Source organism: Gobius niger (genome assembly GCF_951799975.1).
Source record: "Gobius niger genome assembly, chromosome: 22".
NCBI classification, from domain to species: Eukaryota; Metazoa; Chordata; class Actinopteri; order Gobiiformes; family Gobiidae; genus Gobius; species Gobius niger.
The window spans coordinates 9,279,898-9,302,623 of NC_136873.1; the positions used below are offsets into that span (position 1 = coordinate 9,279,898).

At 41.1% G+C, this 22,726-nt stretch overlaps 2 protein-coding genes across 2 annotated transcripts in view; both read right to left on the reverse strand.

Annotated features, from left to right (window-relative positions):
• Positions 1-608: 608 nt before the first annotated feature.
• Positions 609-5,453, reverse strand: LOC306981705 (uncharacterized protein). Its single transcript, XM_079581346.1, has 4 exons — positions 5,307-5,453; positions 3,334-3,519; positions 2,188-2,599; positions 609-1,158 (listed from the first exon to the last, which is right to left on the reverse strand). Exons 2-4 carry the CDS (start codon positions 3,509-3,511, stop codon positions 876-878), a joined length of 873 nt encoding a protein of 290 aa, XP_079437472.1. The 5' UTR covers positions 3,512-3,519; positions 5,307-5,453; the 3' UTR covers positions 609-875.
• Positions 5,454-17,111: 11,658 nt separating this feature from the next.
• Positions 17,112-22,726, reverse strand: part of ythdc1 (YTH N6-methyladenosine RNA binding protein C1) — a gene marked incomplete at its 3' end in the record, with an annotated part of 19,854 nt that continues 14,239 nt past the window's right edge. The window contains exons 11-13 of the mRNA XM_079581192.1: positions 22,398-22,454; positions 20,582-20,779; positions 17,112-17,135 (exon numbers count right to left, since the gene is read on the reverse strand). Coding sequence (XP_079437318.1) covers positions 17,112-17,135; positions 20,582-20,779; positions 22,398-22,454 — 279 coding nt within the window. The remainder of the gene's footprint in view (positions 17,136-20,581; positions 20,780-22,397; positions 22,455-22,726) is intronic.

Here is a 22,726-nt window from a genome sequence, read left to right on the forward strand (position 1 = left end):
TCATGTTTTCAAAATAAAATCCTTAAATTTGTGATGTTTTCAAAATAAAATCCTTAAATTTGTGATGTTTTCAAAATAAAATCCTTAAATTTGTGATGTTTTCAAAACAAAATCCTTAAATTTGTGATGTTTTCAAAATAAAATCCTTATATTTGTGATGTTTTCAAAATAAAATCCTTAAATGTGTGATATTTTCAAAACAAAAGCCCTAATTTTGAGGTCTTTTCACAATAATAAAAAGGCTTCGGGCTTTCATTTTGAAAATACCACACATTTAAGGCTTTTATTGTGAAGGCAGCTGACAGGTTTGAGTGTTTTTGAAAACCTAACTTAATTAGATGAATAAGATCAGTTAAAAAAATTATCATTTAATTTCAGTGATTTTAATGAAGAAATATTGATCAGAAAAGTTATTTTAATGTTTAAGCTGCTGACAGGAAGTGACATAGAAGAAGGAAACATTCCAGAGCACTCATTTCCCATTGAATTAACATGGTCGGCACGGCAACAGTTTAAAGCGGTTTACCTTCTTCTATGTCACTTCCTCCCGGTGTCCAATAAGGAAGTGACACTAAAAACATCACAACGATGGCCGAACTAAATAAAGCCTTTAAATGTGCGGTGCCTTCACAATAAAAGCTGTAAATGTGCGACGCCTTCACAATAAAAGCCTTAAATGTGCGGTTCCTTCACTATAAAAGCTTTAAATGTGCAGTGCCTTCATAATAAAAGCTTTAAATGTGCGGTGCCTTCACAATAAAAGCTTTAAATGTGCGGTGCCTTCACAATAAAAGCTTTAAATGTGCGGTGCCTTCACAATAAAAGCTTTAAATGTGCGTCGCCTTCACAATAAAAGCTTTAAATGTGTGGTTCCTTCACAATAAAAGCTTGGTTGTTCCTCGCCTGTGGTCCACTGCGATGTAGGGGGGCGCGCTGTAGTCCTGCAGGGGGCGCTCCGGAGCCGGCCCGACGCCGCTCAGGGTGGCGCCCACAGACGTCTCCACGGCGACCACCGACAGGCGCCAGGGCAACCGCACGGGGGCGTGTCCCGGCGGCGTCAGCAGCCACGACAGCACCGCCCTGGCGTCGCCGCGGCGATGCGAGCGAGGGGCGGGGTCTGAGAAACGCCACGCCCCCAGAGGATCACGGGCCGAGAACCTGGAGGGGATGAGGATTATGTCACCACATTTATTAGGGACTAAAACTGTCAAAATAAACATATAGTTATTAAATGTCTTTTGTTAAAATAAACATAATAAAGACATAATTATTTTCTGTCTGCATTTATTTATTTATTCTTTCAATCATTTTTGTTATTCTTCTTATTTCCACTTTTATTACATACATATCATTTTCTTGATTTCTCTCGCCTCATGCAAATGAAGGGGGCGGGGCTTGAGATAATCAGACCTATGGGATCACTTCGAGCATTAACCAATGACTGTAGCGACTGATTTGATTTATTCGTTATTTATTACATTTATCAATTTTTTACAACTATTTATTTTATCAAATTATTATTATTTTTTTTTTCATTAATTATTTCACAATAATTATTCATCTTATTTTAATCGATTTTATTTATGTATTTATTCATATTTTATTATTTATTTCATTATTTATTTTATGTTTTTAATTTATTATTTTTTACTCTCATAAATAATGTTTCATTAATTTAATGAAAATTAAAATCTTCATTAAATGAAATTTTAATGAACAATTGAATCATTAAATTAATTAAATTAATTAAATTAATTAAATTAATTAAATTAATTAAATTAATTAAATTAATTAAATTAATTAAAATTCATTAAATTCATTAAATCATTATTAATTAATTAATTCATTAAATTAATCTGTTAATTTCCCTACGGGGACAATAAAGTATCCAAAAAAAATAAAATAATAATAATTCATGAATGAATTATTTCAAATTCATTAATTCAATGAATTTGAAATTTATTAGAATTTTTCATTAAAATTTAATTTAATGAAAATTTAAATTTTCATTAAATTAAATTTTCATTAAATTAAATTTTCATGAAAAATTCTAATAAATTTTTCAATAATTTTATGAAAATTTATGAATTAATTAATTTAATTTGTATTAAATTATGAATTAATTCCATTTTATTTTATCCATTACTTTCCATCGTCACATTTTGCTGAATGACGTTTCAAACTCACCCGTTCCGCCTGACGACAGCACACACGCTCTCCCCTGATTGGCTCTCGGATGCGGCACTCTCCTCTGATTGGCTCTCAGTGGCAGTGCTCTCCTCTGATTGGCTCTCGGGGGCGGCGCTCTCCTCTGAATGGCCGCTCTTCCTGCGCTTCCGCCTCGTCTCCTTCTCCTCCCGTCGCCGCCTCCTCTTCTCCGATTGGCTGGGGCCGGGCGCCGGCTCCGCCCCCGCGCGCCGCCCCTGCTCCAGGGCGCTGAGCCGGCGCTCCACGCTCGCCATGGCGCCCTCCAGCAGCCGCCTCATCTCCCGCTGGTGCAGGGCGAGGAGCGAGGAGACGAGGCGCGGGAGGGAGGCGCACAGGAGGCACGGCCCGGGGGGGGGCGAGGGGGGAGGAGCCGCCGGAGGGGGAGAGGAATCTGGGGGAGGAGAGGAGACAAGGAGAGGAGGTGAGGGAGGTGAAGGAGGCGACTGAGGTGAAGGAGGTGAAGGAGGCGAGGGAGGAGAAGGAGGAGACGAGTGGGGGAAGGAAAGAGGAGACGAGTGAGGGAAGGAAGGAGGAGACGAGTGGGGAAAGGAAAGAGGAGGAGGAGACGAGTGAGGAGAGGGAGGAGGAGACGAGTGGGGAGAGGAGGATTGTGTGGAAGGAGAGGAGAAAAGGACATAGGGATGAGGAAAGACGGTAGGAGCTGGAGGAGACATCTGAGGAGACATGGAAGGAGGAGACATGGAAGGAGGTGAAGAAGGAGGAGGAGACGAGTGGGGAGAGGAGGATTGTGGGGAAGGAGAGGAATAAGGAAAGACGAGGGCAGAGGGAGGAGAGAAGGGGGAAGAAGGTGAAATGGGAGACACGGAGGGAGGCGTCACGGAGGGGGAGGAGGGGGGAGAGGGCGAGGACACGGGGTCGTAAGGGGGGAGGAGAGGAGGAGGCGGGGGAGACGGTTTAGGAGACATCAGAGGGGACGTGGGAGGAGATGAGGAGGAGGCAGAAGGAGAGGACGCAGAGACAGGAAGAGGCGCCGTGGAGGAGGAGCCTGGAGAGGTCAGAGGAGGTCAGAGGAGGTCAGAGGTCAGAGGAGGTCAGAGGAGGTCAGAGGTCAGAGGAGGTCAGAGGTCACATAAACAGTAAAAAGAAAGAAAAAAAAGTCCTCACCGGTCTGCGTCCACGCCTCGGCCAATGGGAGCGCGGCGGCGTTCAGGTCCTCGGCCAATGGGGGCGGAGGAGGGGCGGGGTCTCTGCCGACCGACGACGCGTCAGAGGGCGGGGCCATGCCGGGTTTGTCCTGCCCCCCGTGCTCTGATTGGCCGAGAGTGAGCGGGCGAGAGAGCATGGCCCACACTGAGGAGAGAGAGAGAGAGTGTGTTAGCGAGTGTGTTAGCGGGTGTGTTAGCGAGTGTGTTAACATGTGTGTTAGCATGTGTGTTAGCGGGTGTGTTAGCGAGTGTGTTAGCATGTGTGTTAACATGTGTGTTAGCGGGTGTGTTAGCGAGTGTGTTAACATGTGTGTTAGCGTGTGTTAGCGAGTGTGTTAGCGTGTGTGTTAGCGTGTGTGTTAGCGGGTGTGTTAGCTTATGAGTTAGCGGGTGTGTTAGCGTCTGTGTTAGCGTGTGTGTTAGCATGTGTGCTAGCGTGTGTTAGCGAGTGTGTTAGCGTGTGTGTTAGCGAGTGTGTTAACATGTGTGTTAGCGGGTGTGTTAGCGAGTGTGTTAACATGTGTGTTAGCGTGTGTTAGCGAGTGTGTTAGCGTGTGTGTTAGCGAGTGTGTTAACATGTGTGTTAGCTGGTGTTTTAGCGGCTGTGTTAGCGTGTGTGTTAGCATGTGTGCTAGCGTGTGTTAGAGTGTGTGGTAGCAGGTGTGTTAGCGTGTGTGTTAGCTTATGAGTTAGCGGGTGTGTTAGCTTATGAGTTAGCGGGTGTGTTAGCGTCTGTGTTAGCGTGTGTGTTAGCGTGTGTGTTAGCATGTGTGTTAGCGTGTGTGTTAGAGTGTGTGTTAGAGTGTGTGTTAGCTGGGGTGATAGCAGGTGTGCTAGCTGGTGTGTTAGCGGGTGTGTTAGCGGGTGTGATAGCGGGTTTGTGTTAGCGTGTGTGTTAGCGCGTGTGTTAGCATGTGTGCTAGTGAGTGTGTTAGTGAGTGTGTTAGCATGTGTGTTAGTGAGTGTGTTAGCGGGTGTGTTAGCATGTGTGCTAGCGGGCGTGTTAGCGTGTGTGTTAGCGCGTGTGTTAGCTTGAGTGTTAGCGTGTGTGTTAGCTTGCGTGTTAGCGTGTGTGTTAGCGCGTGTGTTAGCGCCTGTTAGCTTGTTTGTTAGCGTGTGTTAGCATGAGTGTTACCATGTGTGTTAGCGCGTGTGTTAGCTTGCGTGTTAGCGCGTGTGTTAGCGCGTGTGTTAGCGCGTGTGTTAGCGCCTGTTAGCTTGTTTGTTAGCGTGTGTGTTAGCGTGTGTGTTAGCGCGTGTGTTTTAGCTTGAGTGTTAGCGCGTGTGTTAGCTTGAGTGTTACTTAGAGAGGGGGCGGAGTTAACTGAATCGAAGCGTCTTATCTTCTGGATTTGAAAAATACCTCCAGAAAATACTTTTTATGTATTTCTCACAGTAATAGTACTCCATGGTGGTCGAGTACTTCCTATAAATACCTATACTTTACTTTATGGAATGGTTAAAACAACAGAAACTGATCCTTTAAGCTTCTGTAACTCCGCCTTCTCTTCACATCATCCCCCCCAGCTTTACCCAAATCTAAACGTTTGCAGAGTCATGTCCCATTTGAAAGCTCATGACGCCGTGAGAAGCGTTTAGATTTGGGTAAAGCGGACCCGCAGCTCGGTTAGGCCGGGGGTTAAGAGGTTAAGAGTCAAGTGGAAACTGAAGTAAAGCAGACAAAGGATCAAACTAAAGGAAGCTTGTTGTGTTTGTTTGTTTGTTTGTTTGTTTGTGTTTGTTGTGTTTGTTTGTTTGTTTGTTGTTGTTGTGTGTGTTTGTTTGTGTCCCTGCTGTTGGAGCCGCTGACTGGAATAAACAGAATCAGGGGATTTAGGCCAAAGGCTGCAGAGTCTCGGGACAAACCGGGCCAGACCGGGGCCGGACCGGGGCGCGGAGCGGGTCCGGGCCGGGTCGGGAGCGCGCACGTACCTGACGCGGCTCCGTCACTGCGTCATCGGCGACTTTTGATCCGAAGAAACGACGCGAAAACTGGGGAGAATCCCGCGACAAACAGAGTCCGGCCCGAGGGGAGGCTTCAGCCGTCAGCGGAACAGCCGCCGGAAGTACGAGGCGGCACCCGGAAGCAGAAGACGCGGGGGAAGGCGCTTTCAGAGTAAGAGCGGACCGGAAGTGAGCGCGGATTCACAGTAAAAGTCAGATTTATGAAAGAGGCAAAAAGAATCGAGCATGAAATCTACAAAACAAAGACTTTTCTCTTCTGTGGTGGTTAATACAGGTGTTAATGGGATGATGGAGGGTCTTTCATCGCCCCCTGGTGTCTCTGGACAGAAAAACACGATTGAAACTTTCCCCAATAAACACTAATGGAGTCAGGAAGATTCCATTAGTGTTTATTGTTATTATTATTTTTGCAGTGTTGTAGGAAGAAGAAGCTAACAGGCTAACGGGCAAAGCTAACTGCGGGCTAGCACCACTTAAACAGTATTTACAGCCAAGTGTAAGTGAAAAAATATATAGCTCCATTGTGTATTGGAAGTGACAATAGAGTAAAAAAATTATGTAAATTGTTTTTTTTTTTACATTTATTTATTTTTGTTGCATTGATTTCATTTTTTTTCTATATGTTTGTATTTATTTAAAAAAATGTTTTACACTTTTTTTTTTACTTTAAAAAAAAAAAATCTTTTACATTTTTTTTTTTTTATTTTATTATTATTATTTTTACATTGATTTCATTTTTTCTTCATTTTTACATTTATTTAAAAAATGTTTTACATTTATTTACATTTTTTAAATGTATTTATTTTAATTTTTTTTTACATTTAATTATTTTTGTCGCATTGATTTTATTTTTTTCTATATATTTGCATTTATTAAAAAAAATGTTTTACACTTTTTTTTTTTACATTATTTTTTCTTTTTTTTTACATTTATTTAAAAAATGTTTTGCATTTATTTCATTTTTCTTTATTTCATTTTTCTTTATATTTTACATTTATTCTATTTTTTTACATTTATTTATTTTTGTTGCATTGATTTCATTTTTTGCTATATGTTTGCATTTATTTAAAAAAAATGTTTTACACTTTTTATTTTTTTTACATTATTTGTTTTTGTACATTTATTTATTTATTATTATTTTTACATTTATTTATGTATTTATTTTATTTGTTTCCTATATTTATTTTTACATTTGCCAGACTGTTCAGGGGTTAAGAGGTGGACTGTATTCGGGCAGCAGGGGGCGCTGCTCGGTTTCGGTCAGACCGGTTTAACCACGTGACTCAGATCGACAGGTTTAAGGGAATTCACTGGAGGTTTTTCTTCTTCCTCCTTTGTGAGGCGTCAGTGTCGCGCCTCATTTGAAAGCTAAGGCCTACGTGTGATCCGAACCTTCTGCTGTGTTTTCATCCTTGTCTTCGTCGCGATTTTGAAGCTTTTAGATTTGGGTGAAGCCGAAGTGGAGGAAACGTGCTCGGTTCAGGCGGAGGTTTAGAGGTTAAGGAGGGAACGACTCATGCAGCACTCGGGAAAAAATAAAGAAACATAAAAAATAATTATAAAAAAAGTAGTAAAAATAAAAATAAAAATAAAAATAATACATGTAAATAAATAAAAATTAAATGTAAAAATAAATGAAATAAGTGTAAAAAAAAAAAATGTAAAAAGAAAAAAAAAAATAATAATAATAATAATAATACATGTAAATAAATAAATAAAAATGAAGTCAATGTAAAAAAAAAAAAACATAAAGTAAAAAAAAATCATAAATAATGTAAAATAAATAAATAAATAAAATGTAAAATAAAAAAGAAATGAAATAATGAAAAAAGAGTAAATGTAAAAAATAATAAAAAACTTAACATATATTTTTTTTACTCTACTGTCTCTACTTTTACTCTAATAATAATAATAATAAATGTAAATAAAAAAGTAGAAGAAAAATGAAATAAATGTAAAAAAAAAAAAAATCTAATGTAAAATAAATAAAATAAGTGTAAAAAAAAAGAATAAATGTAAAAAATATATATATATATTACACATTATTTCTTACTCTACTGTCACTTCCGGGGTTCTGAAGTGCTGCGTTGTAAAAGTATAAAAAAAAAAAAAAGAAACAAATAAATAAATAAATAATAATAATAAATGTAAATAAATGAATAAAAATGAAATAAAATAAAACAAATGTAAAATTTAAAAAAATAATGAAATAAGTGTAAAAAAAAAAAAAGGATAAATGTAAAAAATAACAATACAAAAATTAAATGTATGAAAAAATAATAATTACATATATTTTTTTACTCTATTGTCACTTCCGGGGCTCCGTACTGAAGTGCTGTGTTGTTAAAACTATATAAAAAAGAAAAATAATAATAATAATAAATGTAAAAAAAAAAAAGTAGAAGAAAAATGAAATAAATGTAAAAAAAAAAAATCAAATAAATCAAATGTAAAATAAATAAATGTAAAAAAATAAATAAATAAATGTAAAAAAAAAAAAAAATTACATATTATTTTTTACTCTATTTTCACTTCCGGGTATGGGAGGCCGTTTAGGAAAAAACACATTGAAAGTGAAAGAATACCCATTACACATGTGAAAAAGCACAACAAAAATCACAGGTTTATACATTAGATGGCGCACTTGTACATTGTTTGTGTTTGAAACACGTTCAATGAAGAGCAAAATGTATAGAAAATGTTTAGAATTAAAAATGCATTTTTATTTATTTTTTTACACTGAAAATCTTGAAAATGCTGGTCAGGTTTTTTCACATCGAAAATGAATGTGTTTTTTTTCTTTTTTCTTTCAAAGTTCACCTCAGATCTTTTTTTTTTTTTTTTACATAAAAAAAAAAAAAAGAGGTTGGTGCAACCGGAAGTTGATTGTTGTGACCGGAAGGTACCTGCTGTTGTCGGTGTTGGGGATCAACGTGGGCGGGGTTATTTTGGGTTTGTTTATCGGCGTGTCTCAGGACAGTCTTGTGGACATCCTTATATGTCCATTAGATGGCGCTATGAACCTCAATAGGCTCACCTCAAACAGATGCACCTTCACGTAGGCTATGATAAATGACATTTAAATAACAGAGGGCTTAATAATAAACCGGGGATATGGCCAAACTGTCAATAATAAATACAATTGTGAGACATACAGGCAGAAGCATCAACCATTATTTCTGTTCCTAGAGATATAGATCATCTTAATGTTGGTTAAATAGTGAAAATAAATTAAAGTTTAAAATTGGCTACGACAGGCAGCGGCCGGTGGCTGGCTCTATGCCTGTCCACAATATTGTTTCAGTTCACGTTTCAAATTCATCAGGCATCAAAATAGGCCTATATGTCTGCCATCATACAGTGCGATTATGCTCATATTAATACTACTTCACAACTAATGCAATCCCAATTAAGACGACGAAAAGACAGTGAGTTTGTTCTTTCTTGTTCTTTATTGTTCACTGGACGTCCAAAAGGTGCATTGTTGTCAGGCATGGACACAGCCAACCTCACCTCCACCAAGCCCCATGGAAATACCAGCCAAAAGTTTATTTTTAAATGTCATTTATCATAATCCAAAATAACCCCGCCCAGGTTGATCCTCAACACCGGCAACAGCAGGTACCTTCCGGTCACAACAATCAACTTCCGGTTGCACCAACCTCTTTATTTATTTTTTCTAATGTAAAAAATAAATAAAAATAAAAAATAAAGATCTGAGGTGAACTTTGAAAGAAAAAAACAAAAACACATTCATTTTCGATGTGAAAAAACCTGACCAGCATTTTCAAGATTTTCAGTGTAAAAAAATAAATAAAAATGCATTTTTAATTCTAAACATTTTCTATACATTTTGCTCTTCATTGAACGTGTTTCAAACACAAACAATGTACAAGTGCGCCATCTAATGTATAAACCTGTGATTTTTGTTGTGTTTTTTCACATGTGTAATGGGTATTCTTTCATTTTCAATGTGTTTTTTCCTAAACGGCCTCCCATAATTTTCACTTCCGGGGTTCCGTACTAAAGTGCTGCGTTGTAAAAGTATAAATAAATAAATAAATAAAAAATAATGATAATAATAATAAATGTAAATAAATAAAATGAAATAATGTAAAATTAAAAAAAAAATGAAATAAGTGTAAAAAAAAATAAAAAGTAAATAAATAAATGTAAAAAGTAACAATACAAAAAAAAAAAAAATGTAAAAAAAAATAAAAATTTAACATATATTTTTTACTCTGCCGTCACTTCCGGGGCACGCACTGACGCGCCGCGTTGTTAAAAGTACAAATCAAAGCGTAAACAAAGCCCATCCGTCCGTGAACGTCACGTCACCGCCGCGCGCAGAGCGAGACCGCGCCCTCGCCGCCACGCACGCACGCGCACTCACAGAAACCGGTCCGACCTGTCCGCGCGCCCGGAGAGACTCACGCAGAGACCGAGACACGGGCGGACCGGAGAGAGACGCGCGCGGACACACCGGGACCAGAACCAGCGACCACAGAGCAGGCACAGAGCCGGGACCGAGCCGCGCGTGCAGCAGGTGAGCGGCGTCAGGTGAGCTTCATCCTCATCATCATCACCGCCACAGTTTCAGCCGAAGTCACGTGACTGTGGCTGAAACTCAGGCTGTTTAAAGTGATTATCGTGACGCTACAGCAGGATTTATCACTTTAATGTTGACTTTAAAGCATCACGTGACTCCTCCTGCTGTTGTTGTTTTGTGTTTGAGCCTCACTTTACCCACGTATTCCCTCATTATCCCGGTGACGTCATGTTTGCGTGTGTGTGGGGGGGCGTGGTCTAACCGAGGGGTAGGGGCCTCGCTATTAAATCAAAGAGTTTCACTCAACGAACGAGACAAAAGAGCGATGAGGAGAGGGACTTGGCTTTCAAATGAGGCGTCAGAGGTGTGAGCTTAGGTGTGGGCATTACATTAAACATAATCAACAGCAAATATGACCAGACCAACTGCAGCTGTAACATGAGTCCTCGTGGCGGAAACGTCAGTATGATGCAGGAGCAGGCCCGCCTTAATGTACCCATAGGCCCCAGGGCTTAAACAGAATTGTAGGCCCCCACCCAGCCTCAGCGCAAACCCTAACCCTAAATCCCACAAAAACCCTAACCCTAATGCTAACCTATAACCCTAACCCTAAATCCCAAAAAAACCCTAACCCTGCTGCTCCTACATGTATCCCTCTGGGCCAGGTGGGGCGGGCCTACTCCAGGTACACACATAGGAGCGCAGCGCAATCATCGCATATGGTTAGTCCTGTCGCAAAGTGAAGTGATTGACATGAAAATCAACAAATCACCTTTTATTTTTTCCCCCCTTTAATGGCTCTTGACTATGGTAGGCCCCTGGGCTCCAGCCCCTGCTAGCCCATTGGTTAAAGTGGCTCTGTGCAGGAGGCGTTTCTCCGAGCTGAACCTCATCAACACATCCTTCAACTCAAACTTGCATTAATGAGAGTCAGGTCCTTTTCAAAAGCAGCTGAATGAGCTGGGCCTCGCGTCTGTGCAGAATACTGCGCCGATGCAACGAAAACACGTTTCTGAGCGTGGAAAACGACCGGACTCTGGGGCTGGAGAACGAGCGCCGGCACCCCCACACTCCCCCCACCGTTTTTGGACCATGAAGATGGCTCGGTCACTCTTCAGTCTCTCTCAGCCTTCACTAAAGCTCCAGTGTCTGAGTGTAAAACGCACACTTGGAACGCGGGCTCTTTTCGACTTCAGCGCTTTGTAGTAGGGCTGCTCGATTATTGAAAAAATAATAATCACGATTATTCAAACGATTATTTGTTGCCTTTAAAAAAATCCATCAAAAAAGTGACAAAAATCCAGCAAAAAAAGACAAAAATCCATAAAAAAAAAGACAAAAATCCATAAAAAAAAAGACAAAAATCCATCAAAAAAGTGACAAAAATCCTTCAAAAAAAGACAAAAATCCATCAAAAAAGTGACAAAAATCCATCAAAAAAAGACAAAAATCCATAAAAAAAAAGACAAAAATCCATAAAAAAAAAGACAAAAATCCATAAAAAAAATCCAAAAATTAGGAAAAAAAATGTGAATTTTTTTTTGAAAAAAAAAAAAATGAAAAAAAAATAATATTATAATCGTTTTTTTGCGATTATGCTAATTTTGTAATCGTTTATTGTTGTAATCGAAATCGTAATCGAATTTCGATTAATTGCACAGCCCTACTTTGTAGTAAAACACACGAGCTCCTGTCACTGCCTTTACTCTCACGAGCCGGGACGAGAAATGAGCATAAAGAGGCGACATCGTGGACTCTCAGAGCGGAGGATGATCGTTAATGCTCCTCTATCATATCAGCTATATTTGATTTTGTGCCCAGACAACACGGGAGTGAGCGCAGCTTAGAGGGAGAGAGTTTTTTTTTTTTAACCATTTTTTCTTTTCTTTTTTTTTAATCATTTTTCCTTTTTTTTTTTTTTACCATTTTTTCTTTTTTTTGAACCATTTTTTTCTTTTTCTTTTTTTTTTTTTTTACCATTTTTTCTTTTAACAACAACCCCTCACCTATGTACCTTAAACGGCTACTTTAAAAGTACTTCCACAGTGACGGGTGGAGGGTGGTGCGCTTCCAGAATTTTTTAACTGAACAGATCGTATTTGTGGCAACGGTGTGGTTCAGGTTGTGGATTTAAATGTTCATGAAATTCTATTGTAGGGCTATTTTATTAATGCGATAAAGGCTGGTGTTGCCTGTGAAAGATGAACAAGTCAAATATTTACGCACGCAGTAGGAAAATAATGGCTCACATAAAGAGGCATAAGGCAACTTATCTTTCTAAATTCAAAATAAACTCTTTTTTTTATTTTAAGAAAACACTGCTGCTTATCAATCTGAGTGAGTGGGGGCCCAGACCCCCAGCCCCCTGTTGCCTGTGCTCCGCCCCTGCTCTTAACGTCATTTCTGACTGTGAGGTGCGGACTCTGGCTCCAGTCAACACGAGTGCTGTGTCATCGTGTCTTTTGAATTTCAACAAAACAAATCAATTTGGAGTTGATTTGATTCAAATTATGTACAACTTAATCATGTTTCAGCCATTTGTCAAACAGAAAAAAATAATCAAAACCTATAGTCCAAAAAGTGCTCTGAAGTTTTGTCAAACACTACTACTAAATAGTGCTGTTGTGAAGGTGCTTTTAGGTGTTAAGGGAGTCGAAACCACTTGAGGAACCCTCCCTTTATCAACACTCTATCACATCTCTTCACATTGTCTCATTATTTAAAAGAAAAATCTTTGAAAACATGGTGTGATGCTTTGTTTTTCATCTTATGCGGAGCGACCAACAAACAGCCTTCTTCAGGGAGTGGGATGAATAAACATGCTATATTTGAAAGACTTTTAACATTAATTAGTCCCTTGAAACGATGGCTTTTTAGAGAAAACGTAAAGAGAGAATTGGCCACGCTACTTGGCCGTTACACAGATTTTGGCGAATAATGTTTTTCCTCATCGGCGTGAAACTTTCTGCAGACGGAGTTGATTTGAGACCCGGTGTAATTGATTTGTGAGTCTGTGTAGAGAAATGCTAATGAAATACATTGGCTGGTGTTGACCCTGAGCCTGACCCGAGCTGTTCTCTGTGCCAGCTTTAGCGCAGGAGTTATGGAAATCGAGTGCAGTGATGTGAAGCCCCCCAAAGACCATTTTTTCTTTTTCTTTTTTTACCATTTTTTAATTTTTTTTACAATTTTTTTTTCTTTTATTTTTTTTACCATTTTTTCTTTTTTTTCTTACAAATTTTTCCCTTTTTTTTTTACCATTTTTTTTTTTTGTAAATTAATGTTTTTCTTCTTTTTTTTAACCTTTTTTTTTTAATCAGTTTTTTCCGCTTTCTCGTAAGTGTTTTATGGCATTTTCGTAACTCTTTTGTTTCCTTGTTTGCGTCTCATTTTCACCTCTATCTTGGCGCTTATTTTCACGAAGCTTTTAGATTCGGGTAAAGCCAAACTGGAGGAGATGTTCAGGTGGGAGTTAAGAGGTTAAATGCAAAATGGACACAGACGTTTCTATGGTGAGTCTGGTGTTATCAGTGACTCAGGTGCTCTGTGGGTCACACTGTGTTTAATGCAGGCTAGCTGATACCATAGACATGCACTAGCCTAGCATTAGCCTAGCATTAGCCTAGCGCCGAAAACTCATGTACTGCAGTATTTGTTGTAGGAAACACGTGAGTATTTAAAGTATGAACCGGTTTATCAGTGACTCAGACGTTCCACAGATTCTTTTGACGATACAGTCGCAGTGATGTCATCGTGAACGTCATGTGACCAGGGGCGGGACTGGGCCTCATTTGAAAGCTGAGAACTATAGAGTGATTGTAGCTTTTTGTCAAGTCGTCACAATTTTTAACCTCTTTTTTTTTGTTTTTTTTCATGACTTTTTTGTGGCTTTTTCTTGTGTTTTTGTCACGTTTTTCTTGTGTTTTTGTCACGTTTTTATCGTGTTTTTGTCACGTTTTTTCTCTCATTTTTTGTGATGTTTTTGTGGCCTTTTCGTTGCTTTGTTGTCGTGTTTTTGTCGACTTTTCATCACATTTTTCTTCACTCTTTGTGTTGCTTTTCCGGCACATTTTTGCTTTTCTTTGTAGCGTTTAGATTTGGGTAAAGCCTGGAGGCGTGTGGAGGTCAGAGGTCAGAGGTCACATTTACAAACAGGAAACTTTAATACTCCATGTTTTGTTTTTCAGAGAGAGAGAGAGAGAGAGAGAGCCCCGCCCCCCTGTGCTCCTGGCCCCGCCCCCTCTCTGCGATTGGCCATGTCGAGCATCAACGTGTCCCTGGACAACCCGTACGGTCACGTGACCATCCCGAGGGCCCGCCTCCAAACCGACGGCTCCACCGTCATCGCCAACCCGGCCGTCGTCAACGGCAACAACACCAGCGGCAACAGCAGCAGCAACCCCTACGGAGGCTCCGCCCCCGAGGTCAGGGAGGCGGAGCCCGAGGAGCCGCGCTGCCGGGCCTGCTGCTACCGCTGCCGCCGCAAGTGACGGGAAGAACACGGGAAAGATCACGGAAAAAAACACGGAAACGTAACGGGAACGTAACGGAAACGTACGAGGGAACACGAGACGTTTAAAAAAGGACAAAACCGGATTAAAGGATTGTTTTATTGTGAAGGGCAGGTGCGCTCTGATTGGCAGGTGTGGTGGGGGCGTGTCCGCTGCGCTCTGATTGGCAGGTGTGTTGGGGGCGTGTCCGCTGCGCTCTGATTGGCGGGTGTGTTGGGGGCGTGTCACTGCGCTCTGATTGGCTGAAGGGTACGGCAGGTGTACCTGACCATGTGGCCGCTCAGGAGTTTTGTACAGTTTCTTAGTGTTTTTGAATCAGGACAAACTTTATATGAAATGATTACGATGATTCTGATGATTATGATGAAGGCTTTTATTGTGAAGGGTTGATGATTAATAAATTTTATTGTGAAATGTGTTTTGTGTCTTTAACTGTTCAGGAACATGTGGTTTATGAAGAGTTTATAAAGTGACTCAGTTTGACCCAGTCTACTTCTACTACTTCTTCTACTTGTTCTACTTCTTCTACGTCTTTTTCTTCTACTTCTACTACTTGTTGTTCTTCTCTTGTTCTACTTTTACTTGTACTTCTACTTCTGCTTGTACTTCTACTTCTGCTTGTACTTCTACTTCTACTTGTTCTTCTTCTACTTCTTCTTCTTCTTCTTGTTCTTCTTCTGCTTTCACACAGGTCTTTCGCATCAGTCCAGTCGAGTAGCCTGATAAACCACACCCACCTTGTTTCTGCACGAAAGAAAGTGGGTGTGGCCACACACGGTAGACAAGTTGTTGATTGGCGGCTAAAGCCGAGCCGAACCAATCACAACCGTCACAGAGAAATGAGAAGGTTACGTCACTCGCTGCACCTCTATGTTTTTAGTTCAATTAACGTTAACATCAGCCAAAACTAATCATTGGATGAAGTAGTCAAGGATTTTGCCTCGCGTTCTCCGCGTGAGTTTATATTCAGTTCATATTTGTTTAATTGGACACAGCTGTCGTCACGTCCGCTAATCGCTAATTGGTTTATTTCACTGACAATCTGTGCGCGTTAGGCCCGCCCCTTCAAACTGCTCCAATTGCTCCGTGACCAGACTCTCCCTGCATGGAATGGACAGGGAAGAGATTGGCAGAGCCAGGCAACCAGTCGAGGACTAACTTACCCAGAGATTCATGTTCCTCCAACTGCACCTTCAGCTAAGTGGCTACGCTAGCAGGAAGCTAACCCTATGCTAGCTCCTAGCTTTGCTGCTACTAGCCTAGCCAAACGGTACCGAGCAGCGCGCAGACTTTAGGGAACTATTTGCAGGAAGTCATTAAATAAACTTTTGGCTTCACAAAGTGTCTGAGGTTTATGTGTCAGAATAAGTGGAGAAAGTAAATTAAACTAAATATAAGTAAATAACTGCTCAGTATCGGGAAAATCAGAACCTTCAGGAGAAACACGACTGTCAGTTTATTTAATTGATCCCTTACAAATCTGATTCAGTTTATTTTAGGCATTTGTTTTTTAACAATGATGTACTATGATACTACTATATATATGTATATATAAATAAATGTGGTGTGACCCAGTGAACAGATCCAGAGACAAACGGCAAAAACAACTTAATCTGAATCTCCTGAAAAACAGCAGGTAAATAAACTGTCAGAATAATTATTCAACCATTTCTTTTATTGATCAATAAATAAACATAAGGGAGAGTAGGGGAAGAGGGTCCGTGTACTTTTGGGTATTTGGATTTTCTTCATTGGAATGAAAATAAAAAATGGATTGATTTTGGTTTGCAAATAAAAAATTTTTCAAGTGAATGAAACGTTTTTAAAGATAAAGCTGATTTTCATGTTTGCATTGTATATTTCATTTCGTTTATGTAACCGGAAGTTGCGCTCTTGTGCTCCAGGAGCGCTGCATCGGCACATTTAGGCCATTCCTTTGGTTCGTGGCAGCAGACACTATAGATACTATAACAGGAATGATGGCGATAAAACAAATCTTTATACGAGGCCGGAGTCTGGGGTCTCCTTTGTGCACAGTGAGGCACTGGTGTGAACCCAAGAGCGCAGGATTTTCTGTCATCAATGGCCTATTAGCAAATCAAGGAGAGGAACACATTCACTTTCATCTCAAGTCAGCAAAGGTCTAATGAAAAGTGCTGGAGAGACACGAACAAATATGTTTGATCTAATCAGGTTTACGCACGACTACTGTCTCTCTACGATCATGTCCTTCAGTATCAGGCTCTTGACTAACCGTCAATGATCTAAACCAGTGTGGTCAACATCTGGCTTTAACTCGGCGCCCAATCAAAACCGCCCTTTGACTCGGGGCTCCGGGGGCTCTGCGGCCACTTGGTAACTTTACGCACAGCCTCTCTTTGAGCGGTTCTAGCCAGATGCGCACGGCACATGCTGTGCACAAAGGCGTGGCTTGTGCTCTGACTTGGCCTAACAGATGGATGAGTTGGCTGAATGTGGAGGTGCAGTGGTCCTTACAGGCGGGGGCTGGGATAGAAGAGGCAGACACAGACACAAGGTAAAGGCGACTCTCGTGAACGCCCGACCTGCTCCATAAGCTGTAGATCTAGGCAGACTTCAGTCTCACTGACAGCCTGCTATAGTCTACCTGCTGCTGATGGAAGTGGACGCCTCTGCTCCACTAACTGCATCTGTTTTACAAGTGCCTCTGGTGCATCAAGACGCAGCATTGCCTTACGTGGCCAAGCTGCTCCCGGACTGCAAACAGGCCACGTACAAGGGTCATTTCTGCAGATAATGCAGCGTCTGGAACTGCACTGGCACGGGGGTCGTTGTAAACTTTGAGGACAGAAACCAGGGCTGCAAGAAAGAACTCCAAATCACCAAATCTTTCTCTCTTTAATAAAACAGATGCACTGCCATATTTGAGACTCGCGCCAACAACGCCTTGCCAGTCTGCTGAGTGCATCTGGGCTGTGCGTAAAAGTTACCAAGTGGCCGCAGAGCCCCCGGAGCCCAGAGTCAAAGGGCGGTTTTGATTGGGCGCCGAGTTAAAGCCAGACGTTGACCACACTGGTTTAGATCATTGACGGTTAGTCAAGAGCCTGATACTGAAGGACATTATCGTAGAGAGAGACAGTAGTCGTGCGTAAAACTGATAAGATCATATAAGAGGCGTTTATATTCAGCGCTCTTGGAGCACAAATATGACAACTTCCCGCTACATAAATAAAAATTGGGTTGTTTTTCGTTTTCGTCTTAATTTGTGTTTTGTTTATTAAATATACAAGGCAAACATGAAAATCAGATTTATCTTTAAAAATAACGTTTCAAATCCGTGTACCTTTCGATCATTAGTTATTCCGTTTCAAAATAAAATCAGAAAAACAACATTTCCATTTGTTTTTTTGTTTTTTTCCCTTTCTAAACTTGAATTAGAAAAAGAAATCTTGTATACGTCAATGTCAGTGTGTTTGTTTTGGTTCTAGTTGTTTTAAATTCCCTCCAAAATTATGACGTTACTATTATTTCGTATTATTATATTTTTCGACACCGGAAGTGAGGAGAGACCTCAGCTCAGAGCCGCTCCTACACTTGTTTGGAAAGTTTTATGCAGATACTTTTTAAAAATGGGGCAACACATGCAGAGATCAGAGATGCTTTATATTACCACGGAGGGAAGGGTTGCTCAGAAATATCCGTGAGGAGATTCTGCTTGGAAAACAACCTTAAAAAGCTGGGCAGACACTGTGCGTCTCTGTCGTGCACTGTACAGGGGCTACGAGCCACGAATAGCTGCTCACGACGAACGTACGAGTGAAAATCGCACGGTCACAAGGTTTTCAAACATGTTTGATATTTTTTGCGAGTCGTGCGGTCCTGGCCCTGTGGCAGCGACACTGAAGCCGGCGGAAAGCAGCGCGAACACGGGGAAATGCTGCAGACGCCAGGAGGAGAGGACACACGCGTTATCAGTCCCGTCGCCAGACGTCAGTCTTAAGGGGGGCATATGAAATCCACGGGGGGGCACATTTACTATTAAATACATATTTTTCATATGGTGTTCACGCAGCCCTGGCGCACACTGATCATTACATTAAACATAATCAACAGCAAATATGACCAGACCAACTACAGCTGTAACATCAGTCCTCGTGGCGGAAACGTCAGTACAGTTGCAGGTGCATTTCTCCGAGCTGAACGACATCAACACATCCTTCAACTCAAACTTGAACTTATGAGAGTGAGGTCCTTTTCAAAAGCAGCTGAATGAGCTGGGCCTTGCGTCTGTGCAGATACTGCGCCGATGCAACGAAAACACGTTTCTGAGTGTGGAAAACGACCGGACTCTGGGGCTGTAGAACGAGCGCCTGCACCCCCACATCCCCACCCCCCTCACCACCGTTTTTGGACCATGAATATGGCTCGGTCAGTGCTGTGGCCGCGTCCACTTTTCAGTCTCTCTCAGCCTTCACTAAAGCTCCAGCGTCTGAGTGTAAAACGCACACTTCGAACGCGGGGTCTTTTCGATAGTAAAATACACACGAGCACCTGCCTCTCACGAGCCGGGACGGGAAATGAGCATAAAGAGGCGACATCGTGGACTCTCAGAGCGGAGGATGATCGTTAATACTCATATCATACCAGCTATATTTTATTTTGTGCCCAGACAACACGGGAGCCGTGCGCAATTACGCACGAGCGCAGCTTAGAGGGAACCGTGCCAGAGAAAGAGAGAGAGGGATGAAATGCCTCGGTGTCAGGAGAGGAAATAGTTACTTGTTGTGGAGTTTGGGCTGGTCTCTAATCAGGCAGAAAGCGCAAAAGTAACAGTGATACGTAGCCTGTCTTTGGCAGAGGGACAGTTTGGGAATGCACGACGGGAAAGGGTTTTAGAGCGCGGCTCTGGGGAAACAGAGAGAGAGAGCTCCCGAACGCTCCTGGCACCAGCTCTCCCGGGCCATGGGAGAGAAAAAGGCGTGTGGAGTCTGTGACTGACGAGACAGGAGCCCCGACACTCACATCTTCCACCTGTTCGCTCAGCTCCGCTCTTGGCCGCCTCCGAAGCGACATCACCGCCCACTGCCTCCTCCTCCTCCGCCCCGGTCACCTCGGCTGCTGCAGCTCCACGAGGAGCTCAAAGTGAGCAGCAACGAGTTTGAGAAATAAAAGTCCTAATGACATAATAAACAACGGTTACAGAGGAGATCGCGTTGAAGCTCGACCTCTTTTGCCTAAGTTTGTTTTTGTTTCCCTCTTGCGCGAGGGAGAGAGAGGCAGAGAAAAAGTTACTCATCATTTCCAGTAGCAAATCAAACCGAAGCAGAAGTGAACAAAATAACGGAAGTTGTTTTAGCAGTGTTTGTTTCCACTGCAGAGCAAAGAAATGGGTCAATATTTTATTTAGAATTTTTTGCCTTTCCAATTTAATTTAGAAAATGGAAATACAATAAAACAACCACATATTTAGTTTTTCTGATTTTATTTTGAAACGGAATAACTAATGATCGAAAGGTACACGGATTGTTTCATTCACTTGAATTTTTTTTTTTTCATTTTTCGTTTTTTGATTTGCAAACCAAAATTGAAAAACAACTTCTTTTTCCATTTTTTTTTAATTTTCATTCCAATTAAGAAAATCCAAATACCCAAAAGTACACTGACCGAAGAGGAGCCACTTTGTGTTTTGTTGGTTTTTGCATCTTTAAAAATCGAGTGGAAAATAAAGGTTTAAAGACGTTTAAACGTTTAGTGTTGATTTGATCCAGGAGGAAACCCGACACAAACTCCATAAAGTCTTTCTTTATTTAATGCTTCTCAAAGACTTTCCTGGATTAGACAAAACTGATCCAAAAACACAAAGAGACAAAGTATTTCAGTTCCATTTTATTCAAAAACAAAAGCCCCGCCTCTTTTTACACATAAACAGGAAGTACGACACAGACAGGAAGTGACATTTACACTGGTGGCTGTACACGGCGGACCACAGGGGGCGCTCTCTCTCGGACCTTACGTAGAACTCATTATCGCGGGGTAAAAAAACAGACAGACGGGGCATAATTACGGGCGGGAGACGAGGCGCCCCCTGGTGGCCCGGGGTCACACGTCAGTCTTTTTCAGTCAGTCACAGGGAGGGGGAGGAGCGACCGAGGGCCTGGCGCCGGGGGGGGGGGGGGTAAAGGTGAGGTCTCCCCCTCTCTTACCGCCGGTACCTCCCCCTCTCCTTCTCCTCCCTGCGGTCCCCCCTCTCCCGGTCTCCCCTCTCCCTCCCCCCCCCTCTCCCTCTCCCTCCGTGACTCCCGCGGGGGCCCCCTCTCCCGCTGGCGCTCCCTCTCGCGGCGGCTGCTGACCACGGCCTGTGTGCGCCGCAGGAAGTCGTCCACACGCATGTCGTAGTCGTGCTGGAAGACAGAGCATGTGGTCAGTCACGTGACCCAGAAGGGACTCACGGAAACTTCACGCGACCCGAGAGGGACTCACGGAAACTTCACGTGACCCGAGAGGGACTCACGGAAACTTCACGAGACCCGAGAGGGACTCACGGAAACTTCACGTGACCCGAGAGGGACTCACGGAAACTTCACGAGACCCGAGAGGGACTCACGGAAACTTCACGTGACCCGAGAGGGACTCACGGAAACTTCACGTGACCCGAGAGGGACTCACGGAAACTTCACGAGACCCGAGAGGGACTCACGGAAACTTCACGTGACCCGAGAGGGACTCACGGAAACTTCACGAGACCCGAGAGGGACTCACGGAAACGTCACGTGACCCGGAAGGGACTCACGGAAACTTCACGTGACCCGAGAGGGACTCACGGAAACTTCACGTGACCCGAGAGGGACTCACGGAAACTTCACGTGACCCGAGAGGGACTCACGGAAACTTCACGTGACCCGAGAGGGACTCACGGAAACTTCACGTGACTCGCGTGGTCATTAGTCGTGGCTCGTGGTCTACTGGATTTTTGTCACTTTTTAGATGGATTTTTGTCACTTTTTTGAAGGATTTTTGTCACTTTTTTGAAGGATTTTTGTCTTTTTTTTAATGGATTTTTGTCTTTTTTTTGAATGATTTTGGTCTTTTTTTTTGAATGATTTTTGTCATTTTTTTTGAATGATTTTTGTCTTTTTTTTAATGGATTTTTGTCATTTTTTTTGAAGGATTTTTGTCTTTTTTTTAATGGATTTTTGTCATTTTTTTGATGGATTTTTGTCATTTTTTTGAAGGATTTTTGTCACTTTTTAGATGGATTTTTGTCATTTTTTTGAAGGATTTTTGTCACTTTTTTGAAGAATGTTTGTCTTTTTTTTAATGGATTTTTGTCATTTTTTTTAATGGATTTTTGTCTTTTTTTTTTATGGATTTTTGTCATTTTTTTTTATGGATTTTTGTCTTTTTTTTATGGATTTTTGTCATTTTTTTGATGGATTTTAGTCATTTTTTTGATGGATTTTTGTCATTTTTTTGATGGATTTTTGTCACTTTTTTGAAGGATTTTTGTCTTTTTTTTTGAATGATTTTTGTCATTTTTTTGATGGATTTTTGTCTTTTTTTTTATGGATTTTTGTCATTTTTTTTTATGGATTTTTGTCTTTTTTTTATGGATTTTTGTCATTTTTTTGATGGATTTTTGTCATTTTTTTGATGGATTTTTGTCATTTTTTTGATGGATTTTTGTCACTTTTTTGAAGAATTTTTGTCTTTTTTTTAATGGATTTTTGTCTTTTTTTTAATGGATTTTTGTCTTTTTTTTTGAATGATTTTTGTCATTTTTTTGATGGATTTTTGTCTTTTTTTTAATGGATTTTTGTCTTTTTTTTAATGGATTTTTGTCTTTTTTTTTGAATGATTTTTGTCATTTTTTTTGATGGATTTTTGTCTTTTTTTTTATGGATTTTTGTCATTTTTTTAAGGATTTTTGTCTTTTTTTTTATGGATTTTTGTCATTTTTTTGATGGATTTTTGTCATTTTTTTGATGGATTTTTGTCATTTTTTTGATGGATTTTTGTCACTTTGACCACGGCCTGTGTGCGCCGCAGGAAGTCGTCCACACGCATGTCGTAGTCGTGCTGGAAGACAGAGCATGTGGTCAGTCACGTGACCCGATCATGTGACCCGAGAGGGACTCACGGAAACTTCACGTGACCCGAGAGGGACTCACGGAAACTTCACGTGACTCGCGTGGTCATTAGTCGTGGCTCGTGGTCTACTGGATTTTTGTCACTTTTTAGATGGATTTTTGTCACTTTTTTGAAGGATTTTTGTCACTTTTTTGAAGGATTTTTGTCTTTTTTTTAATGGATTTTTGTCTTTTTTTTGAATGATTTTGGTCTTTTTTTTT